The sequence below is a fragment of the Enoplosus armatus genome, chromosome 11 (assembly GCF_043641665.1).
Source record: "Enoplosus armatus isolate fEnoArm2 chromosome 11, fEnoArm2.hap1, whole genome shotgun sequence".
Classification (NCBI taxonomy): domain Eukaryota; kingdom Metazoa; phylum Chordata; class Actinopteri; order Centrarchiformes; family Enoplosidae; genus Enoplosus; species Enoplosus armatus.
The window spans coordinates 2710280-2719838 of NC_092190.1; the positions used below are offsets into that span (position 1 = coordinate 2710280).

At 44.9% G+C, this 9559-nt stretch overlaps 2 protein-coding genes across 3 annotated transcripts; one reads left to right on the forward strand and one right to left on the reverse strand.

Moving 5' to 3' along the window:
- The first annotated feature begins 109 nt into the window (after positions 1-109).
- Positions 110-5520, forward strand: lcmt2 (leucine carboxyl methyltransferase 2). Its single transcript, XM_070915246.1, has 14 exons — positions 110-221; positions 1145-1269; positions 1858-1939; positions 2101-2281; positions 2379-2535; positions 2688-2877; positions 3030-3137; positions 3261-3348; positions 3472-3699; positions 3954-4199; positions 4294-4391; positions 4614-4801; positions 4910-5045; positions 5266-5520. The coding sequence occupies exons 1-14, from the start codon at positions 174-176 to the stop codon at positions 5428-5430; spliced, it is 2040 nt and encodes a 679-aa protein (XP_070771347.1). The 5' UTR covers positions 110-173; the 3' UTR covers positions 5431-5520.
- Positions 5521-5773: 253 nt separating this feature from the next.
- crygs2 (crystallin, gamma S2) lies at positions 5774-7395 on the reverse strand. Of its 2 annotated transcripts, none has more exons than XM_070914396.1 (3): positions 7387-7395; positions 6903-7136; positions 5774-6046 (listed from the first exon to the last, which is right to left on the reverse strand). In XM_070914396.1, the coding sequence occupies exons 1-3, from the start codon at positions 7393-7395 to the stop codon at positions 5774-5776; spliced, it is 516 nt and encodes a 171-aa protein (XP_070770497.1). The 2 variants fall into 2 exon arrangements, with proteins under 2 accessions (XP_070770497.1, XP_070770496.1); XM_070914395.1 differs by having other exon boundaries at positions 6894-7136.
- Positions 7396-9559: the final 2164 nt, after the last annotated feature.

Sequence of the window (9559 nt, forward strand, 5' to 3'; positions counted from 1 at the left end):
GCCTCCGGGCCGCAGGGGGGCGCAAGAACGCAGAAAGGAAGGCACCCGGAAGTCTGTGCCACATGACGGAAGTTTGAGTTATTTTGATCAGTGGACCGCTCGCAGTACCGGCAACCCTCCTGTCACCGCTTATTTATTCCTCTGTACAGTGTGTGTAGGAGTTCACTGACACTATGCCAACGACAAACAGAAAGAAGCAGAAGCAGGGGAGGGACACGGCGGTAAGTCGAACTTATTCTGTCACTGCAGCCAACAAAGCCTGATATGTAAAGTATATAAAAGTCAGTGGTGGATTGTAACTAAATACTGTGTTTTTGATGTGCTTTAGTATCCCCCATTGCATGCCACTGTATACTTATATTCTACTACAATTCAAAGGGGAATGCTTCTACTTTTTACTCCTCTACATTTATTTGACTGTCAAATGAAGATTTCACACACAAAACATGATGGCCTTATACATTATGAAGCATTGTCAAAGATGAATCTACCCAACAGTGTATGAAATACTTGTTTGAGCTCAGCCTACTACAACATAACAATGCTACTTACATATTAATACATAAGTAATCCAGTAACTTAATGTATACCAGTATAACAGTCACAGGAGCCTGCCTAAGATAACTACATACCTTTTAGACTTAGACTTTATTAATCCCACAGCGGGGAAATTTATAGTCACAGCAGCAAAGACAGAAAGGTGCAGAAGCACACAGCAGACAAGCACTGTGTCAATAAGAATTAGAAGTATTTTTTTAAAAAGTAAAACAATATACAAATAATAAATACAGATATAAAAAAAAATATGGGGGACAAAAATAAATATATTCACGGAAAATATAAAGTATGTACAAATTGTGCAGGTTTATGTGCTGTTAAACAGTCTTATAGCTGTAGGCATGAACGACCTGCGGTAGCGCTCCTTCTTACACCGTGGGTGTAACAGTCTGCTGCTAAAGGAGCTGCTCAGGGCCCCCACAGTCTTTTACGGACTTTTACTTGTAATGGCTTGTTTTTAGTGTGATTTTTGCCACTTTTACTTAAGCAAAGGAGTGTGAGCATTTCTTCCACCACTGGAAAAAAAATGTAAACGAATCAAGGCATTTAAAGTTATGATGACTGTGTTTTTGATTGCTTGAGCCAGGTACAGGGAACCAACGACAGCAGTGTGGTGAGCAAGGTGTCGGCCGCAGCGCAGGGCTACTTCCGGGACGTCTTCCTCCAACACTTTGTGTGCAAAGTGGCGAGGAGGGCCCCGCTCATCAACAGGTCAGCAGGGATCTTCGTCTTGTTATACTCAGTTGTGCACGGGACTCAGTGATCAAGGTCACAGTCACTTTGTTGAGCACAAAATACATGTGCAGGAGCTGGCCTTGGTTGACAGTGGTGGTGAAATATATGGAGATCATTTATGCAGTGACAGAACCGCCACACACTTGGAAGGAAGGATGGAATGTGCTGTCATGTGCAAGGGAAGAGTGCCGGAGACATAGCTGTACAATAACTGCAGATATAGAGGGTACAAGATGTGTAAAGCATCATATCTTGTATGTATATGTAGTACAAGGTAATAAAAAGAGTATTAAGTGATAATAATGACACTAAACTGCAATTAAATCAGGATTCCTGTCAATTCCTGTACAGGGCATTGAGGGTAGACATTGGGATTAGGGCTGGAACCACACTAACAATAATTTTCATTATGGATTGATTGACAGATTTGAAAGTGAAACATGTCCGTCACAGTTTCTTAGAGCTCAAAAGTATGTCTTCAAATTGCATGCAGTAGTATACTGAACGCACAAAATACTGATCTGTTGTGCAAATGAGAGTCTTAGGTGTATTTTCTTGTTTTAGGGGCTACTATGTGCGCTGGAGAGCCGTGGACCACTGTGTGAGGAGGTTCCTACACATCACTGGAGACTGCCCCAAGAGACAGGCAGGTTAACAGTATATTGTCCAACACTATTTTGTTTAAAAAGTCAGCATTATGAAGGGTTGTGTATTTTATATGCCATCATTTGTGTGGGGGGGGGGGGGGGGGGGGGTTCACTCACTCTGTCGTTATCTTTCACTTCGCTTGCTATCTTTTTTTTTTAGATTTTGTCACTGGGCGCAGGGTTCGACTCTACGTACTTCCGCCTACACGCAGATGAAGCTCTTGACAGGACTGTTGTGTTTGAGGTCGATTTTCCTGATGTCGCACGGCGCAAGGCAGCCCTGATCAGTGCTGATGTTACACTGAGGGGGACGTTAGACTCCCATTTACCTTCGCTCACAGGTTTGTCAACTCCTTCACAAGTCTGGAAAAAAATTGCACATCGTATAAGAGTATAATGTTAGATTTCATAACCGTTTTTCTGCCTGTGTGTCTTCAGGACCTTTATATGTGTCTAGTGGTCGGTACCATCTGCTAGGGGTGGATGTTAGAGAGGAGTCCCAGGTGGAAGAAGCTCTGGGTGCAGCTGGTCTGGACTGGGCTGCCCCCACCTTAATTCTGTCTGAAGTGGTGCTTACCTACATGGAAACACAATGGTAAGGACTGCAATGCGGTCTATTTAGGGGCCCACATCATCCTTTTATATGCATACATGCTAAATAAGCTGCTGTAGTTTGGTCTTTGGTACAATCGTACGGCTCTAATGTGAATGTCTGTTTGTAGTGGTTATATGTCGTGTGTCTTCCAGGTCCGATGCTGTCATTAGTTGGGCGGCAAAGCTCTTGCCACAGTCGCTCTTCGTTATGTATGAGCAGATGCATCCGCGTGATCCCTTCGGTCGGATCATGCAAGATCATTTCCTGAAACTAAATTCAACTCTGCACGCACTTCGACAATACCCAGACACTGCCGCACAGAGACACAGGTTCCTGGACAAGGCCAGTGTACAGACAATATATATTTTATTTACTACATCTTGTGTAATTGACTTTGAATGAAGTGCTATCTGCAACAGAGGTGTTTTATTTCTTATTTCCTTGATGGTTGGTTACATTCAGAAATATGTGGTGTTTTTTTTGTGTGTGTTCAGGGCTGGGAGCAATGTGTGTGTCTGGATATGAATGACTTCTACCTTGGGCTGGTCCCTGGGGAGGAGAGACGCAGGGTGGAGGGGCTGGAGCCTTTTGATGAATATGAGGTTATCCGTTTAAATGTGTTTATATATTCTTACTCTGTGGAGTTGTGGCCGCCTCTCTGTCCTACCCTTTATAAAATCATACTTCCTAGTATAAATATTGGCTCTATATCTGTCTACCTTCAGGAGTGGCACCAGAAGTGTTCCCACTACTTCATCCTTACTGCATCTCGAGGCCCTTCGTTGGTGCAGGCTTTACTCCCGCGTGCTCCAGGTAGCACCAACGAACAAGTCTTTAAGACACCTTGTTTACAAAGTCTACACACGTTTCGTGGCTGAGGTTGTGACGTTTGTGTGTTTCTGATGTTTGTTTGTTTGTTTGTTTGTTTTGCCTCAGCTTCTCCAGTGCCATCCATTTGCTCATCTTGGAGCTCCACAACCCTCAGTGTGCGGACCATACCAGTTTGTGTGGAGGGGCTGGGGATGGCTTCCACCTTGGTGAGCCCAGGGCAGGTCCTGCTGACAGGAGGCTCTGGCAAAGGAGGCAGGGGGGCAGCGACTAGGATCCTCCTGAGGGGCCAGGAAGGCTGGAGATCTGTCAGCGTGGAACCATCTGTAGATTTGGGTGAGAGGTCTTTCTGCTTCTGTAGTAGTTTTTGCTCTTACACTACATTTAGACAGAATATGCAGACAGTTATAGTTTAATTGATCCTTAAAAAGTGGTTGTAACTAGCACTGACCAAGACATCTGTTCAGAAAAGCTAGCTGCTATCGCCGTATCGATTATTTTTCTTGTTGAATTATCAAATCGTGCAAGTAAAGTGAGACCAGTTTAGCTTCCGGTGTGAACAGTTGAGTTGTTGCGTTGCCTCCTTGCAGGCGTTCGACTCTACCACACCGTTACCTCTCGTCCTGGAGGAGGTATTGTGGTGTACGGCGGTCGCTCGTCTCCACTCAACCCAATCAGAGGCCTTTTCAGAGTAAACCTGGACCCTGGCGGTCCACCTGGTCCTCTCGACTCAGAGGGCCGAGACACAGTGAAACTTTGCGGAGAGCAGATGGTCTGTGGGGGTGATTCACCACCGCCAAGGTGGAGGCACACTGCTACTGTGGTCGGTCACAAAGGTGAGATAAAACAGGAAGTCTCATGTGATTTCTTTCTTTCATCCCTACTTACTTATTGAACAATAAAGACTTTTCTTTTTTTTTTTGTCTGTAGGCAGAGACTTCCTGTTTGTGTTTGGTGGAAAGAATGAATCAGAAGCAGTCCTGGGTGACGGACACTTCCTGTGTCTAGACCAGCAGCACTGGACCGAGGTTTGCTTAGTCCCCATCCATGTTTTTAATTGCACACACACACACACTTGTAGCACTGAGATTGTCTTGTCTCTCTCCACTTTAACTTACATTGGGCCTCATTCCTAAGTGAGACGTCTGAACTATGAACATGTCGACTGTGAAATTCTTCTTTTTACCTTTTGGTAACATGTTTGTGTGTGTGTGTGTGTGTGTGTGTTTGTGTGTATGTATTATTTACAGATTCCAGTAGAGGGCACTGTACCAGAGGCCCGCCATTCCCACTCAGCATGTACCTATCAGGGAGGTGTGGTGTTGTTTGGGGGACTAGACAGAAGGGGAGTGCCACTGGGGGACACAGTGGTGTTAAGGCCAACTGAGAGAGGCTTCTTCTGGGAAAGAATAGACGTGGAGCCCCCTCCTGTTCCCAGGTCTGTTGTGTCAAAACATAACTCTTAAGACCATGTCCCTGAAGTCTCTACTTCAGAAAACCACCCACTAAAGGGCAAAAAGAAATTCAATTGTTTGTTTTGGTTTAGGTACTCTCATTCTGCCCACGTGATTGGTGAAAAGCTGGTTGTAGTTGGTGGAGTTTGGCTGCATTCCGACGGAGTACCAGGTGTTGTCATGATCAACCTCACCACGTGCAGCAGTGTGGAGTTCATCCTGGACACGGTCAGTTCACGTTTAGACACAGACTTCACAGCAATATGTGGCACTCGCTGTATTGATGCATCCGCCGCAGGTTGTAAAGGCCTGTGCTGTGAAAAGAAGCATGTGTGCTACTTATGAAGTCAATTGTCAACATTGCATTTTCATTGATCACGTAGCCTCTGGATGGATCGATTAGACAAGACACTGAATAAGAAATCACTGTGTGTTCTGCCGCCCGCAGACCTCGGTGCCCCGGCCTCTGATGCTCCACTCGTTCTGCTCTGAGCTGACGGACCCGGAAGAACCAGAGCTGCTCCTGATGGGTGGGGGAGGGAACTGCTTCTCCTTTGGGACTCACTTCAACCTTCAGCCTATCACTGTGGACCTCAGACCTGCGCTGGGATGAAATAGCCTCAAGCGTTTCTATAGAGTTCTGCAATCCAAACTCCACCCGTCAGACATCTCAGACAGGATGAAATGGATAAAGTTGAGTTATTTGGGACAGTTTTAGCCTTAAAAGCTCCAGACGTGAAGTGTTATTGAGGCCTGAAGTGTGGATGTCTAAGTAGACAAGGGCGCAACAGGTTCAAAAGACATTAAACAACTCGTGTATGGAAAACCCAAACAAACGTCCTCAGTCTGCTTATTGGACAGGTTTTTATTTGTGAGACCTCAGTTCAAAATCACAAAATAGTCAAATATCAACGTGGTAAGTTGTTTTCTTTTATCGTTTTTGGATGGAGGCGGAATCATTCAGTGAAGCGCCTGAAGGACTGGACCGTAGGACTGACAGCACCCCAGTCGCCAGGCTTGCGGTATTCCCCCTTCTCCAGGAAGTACTGGCGTCCACGGTAGTTGGGGTGCTCGTAGAAAACCCACCAGCCGTCGAAGACCTTACAGGAGTTGACCTCCCTCCAGCGGAACTTCTCCAGAAGTGAGGGACAGTCCTCTGTGGCCTCGAAGGCCTGGCCCCCGAAGTCTGCCTTCTCATAGAGCTGCATCTTGTACAGGGTCCCGCTGGTCTGGAAGGTGACGGGAGGACGCGAGGGAGATGGTAGAGGTATGGGAGTAGGTGACAGGGGGGTTAAAATGGAAGATAGGTGGAGAGTGGTGGATGAAGGGTGGAGGTGGCAGTTAGTGCAGGGGGTTGGGAAAGAATAGGGAGGGGATATGGGGTAAGAGAAAAGGGGAAGGGGGGGTATATAGGGAGATGAGATTTGCGTCTAACGAAAGGAAAAGATGTTTTGTAGCACTGCGTGTATAATTAGGCTCTTAACAATAACACGAGCATCATGGCGGACTAGTCTGGCGTGATCGACCGCGTCAATCGGATAACTGACTTCCCCTCAGTGTTTGACTTCTGTAGGCTCACTGTTTCATGCCGTTATAAATAGCTCAAACTGTACACATGCAGCTTGCACTAACTAGATTGATTTTTTTTTTGTTGTTGTATGAAAGTGGGATCCCTGAATCTGCCTGGAGGCTGTGGGTCGACTGCACCGAAGCCTGATCATACAAATAGACCCAAAGTATTGGTCTCCAATCGACAAAGCCCTGCAGCCACTGGTAGCATCAACGCCACAGCATGCCCTCTCTGATGTGCCCAGTTTGTTTGACACCCCCCTGATCTCACTGCGGCTGTTATCAGTTCACCTAACTGCCTGAGTCATGAACCTCAAGTTCATAACCCACAAAGTCAGACCCCCCCTCCCCCCCCTGCTTCACAGCCGAGGAAAAAAAAAATCCTACTAGGAGTCAAATTTGGACAGGGTAGCGGTTAATTAAGAGATCCGCACGCAGCGTTCGGCAAATTCAATAAAAGAGGTCAGATCTCAGCAGCAGATCAGATCACAGCGATGGCTGACTTACAAAGTGGACCATCTTGCAGGAGCTGAGGCGGTCGTTGAGGCCCATCCAGCGCTGGTACTCTGGGTACTCCCCCCTGGTCAGGACATACTGGTAGCCCATGTAGTTGGGCCTCTCGAACACCACCCAGGCCCCACTCTCCACCCGGATGGAGTTGCAGCGGCTCAGGTAGGAGTGGAAATCCGAGCAGTCGCTGTCGCACTCATAGCGGCGGCCCTGGAAGTTCTTGTCCTCGTAGAAGACGATCTGGGGGGGACAACACATTTCATCCAGTGCAGCTTTGACCTCCAGCTGACTAAAACCATCAATACCTAGCAATGCAAAGTCAGGCCAGTCCTGTCAACAGAGTTTCCAACTCGCCTCGCCTGAAAACCAAACCTGTAGAGCTCAATACTGTACATCCTCGTCCACCGCTTAAACTCGCACATTCATACTTAACCTACATGCCACAGTGTCTCCGGACTGTCAATGCCAGTCCCCCTTTGTCCCGACTCACCCTGCCCATCTTGGATGTGATGTGTGGGATAGCCTTGGTGATGGTAGTGGTGGTTCCCCCCTGAGGTCTCGATGTTGCACTGGCCCCTCACCAGTCCCTTTTATATCCCCGCTTTCCCACGTTTATAAACAGCAACAGCGGAGGGGAAAGGGGAACAATCGCTTTGTCATGAAAATGAGATCCAAAAATTGAGTCAGTGATTCTAGTGCTATTCAGTTTTTCCAGAAAAGCGAGGAAGGATTACGGCATAATGGCCGGGCATGGTAAACGTCCATTGACCCCACTTCTCTACTGGCTGGGTCCAGTGCCCACCACCCGCTCCAGCTCTCGCACCATAATTACACATGCCAGCTCCACCAGCTTGCCCCCACCTGGCGAGGACCTGCCAACTCATGACTTATTTCTGCCTTATGGATGAATCCAGACAGAGCAGTGGTGGGAGAAGTATTCAGATCCTTTATTTAAGTGCAAGTGGCAATGTCGCACTATAAAAATACTACTATTATCAGCAAAATATACTTCAGTATCAAAAGTAGCAAAAAAAAAGGCCCCTGTGAGTGGCGTATTATTATATTTTGCATATATGTTATTATATATGTGATTATTATTGATGTATCCATTTTCAAGCTGCATTTTATGATTGCAGTTGGTCAATGTGGATCACATTTGAACTGTTTTATGCATTGTAGAGTTCAGTGTTGGTACAAAGTCTTGAAAGTTTTGGAAATGCTTAATTATAACCGTTATGTTTTCAAGGTTAGGAATATGCTTGAATTTGAATATACTCTTTGAAAAATGTAAAAAAAAAAAACATACAATCAAAGTTAATATGAACAGCTGGCAAAACAAACAAAGTGACAATATACACTGAATGCTGTGGATATAAAGGAATTCTGATAAAAGGCTTTGAGTTTGGACATTTTTGGTTTAGTGACCTTGAAAGTACTTGTGCTTGAATTTCACTCTACTACTGACTAAAAAGCTGTACGAACCGTGAGAGTTGTTTATAACTTTAATAATAACTGCATGTTTTCTATAGTGGAAAACGAGTGTAGTGGAGTAAAAAGTGCACTATTTCCTCCTGTCACACAAATGTAAAGGCAGAATCAAAACATCCACAACAATAAACAGGAGGTGAACGTGGTTTTTATTCATTTATTTTTTTTTTTTAAACAATCTATATTATGCTCTTCATATAGTAACTGCATAGAGGTGCATGTGTTCAAACCAAAGGGTACATTTTCAAAGTAAGCACCAGCAGTAAGGCATTCTACAGTGTAATCACAGCGACACATCCCAGCATTTTGAAAACTTTTTACGGTAATATTCTCCAATATGTAACAGCACTTTAACAGTATCTATTTTTATCGAGTCCATCTTCCCTTAACGTCCTATAACAAATTAAAATGCTGCGCTGAGGACACACGCAGCAGTTGTTGTTGTTGTTATTGTATGTTAAGTATTTCTCAATCTGAAAACTCGAAGTTTAGCTGGGAAGAGTGGAAGCTAATGAAGCCTGTGCTTCATGCTAAATGCTAAAAAAAAAAAAAAAGGAGCAAGGCAAGGTAGATTTATGAAAAATAATCTTACTATCATGCAAAAATATACATACAGGTGAATCCATTCAAAAATATATTTACATTCAGGCAACAGTCCTGCAAACTGACCAAATATTTGACACATCTGCGATTCAGCCACTTCGGTTGTACTGACGAAATTAGGAAGGACAAGTCGGCAATAAATCAGCGCAGACGATTTGCTGCTGCACTTTCATGTTGTGGCCACACAGCTGTCACTGACGTCAGAGCATAATATTTCCTTTCGAAAACACCTGCTGTGAAATGAATGACTGGGGTGTGGCAATAGATCCAACATGCTGGAAAGGTTGAGCTCGTGGAGAAGCAGTGTAGCTACAGGTATTGTTGACTTATGCTCTACACATACATACATTAATATACCTTCATTTTTCCCCATAATGGGCAATGCTTGCGATTTTATAATATTCTAATAACACAAAAATACTATGACCTGAGTGAGTAACTGTAGGTGCACTAACATGTCCTTAATACCCGTTTAGTTAGCATCTACATCCTCCATCTTTAAACGCAAACGCGTCAACGTCCCTTAATGACGGTTTCTTCTCTTTTACTGAATATAGCACGTAGTTTGCACA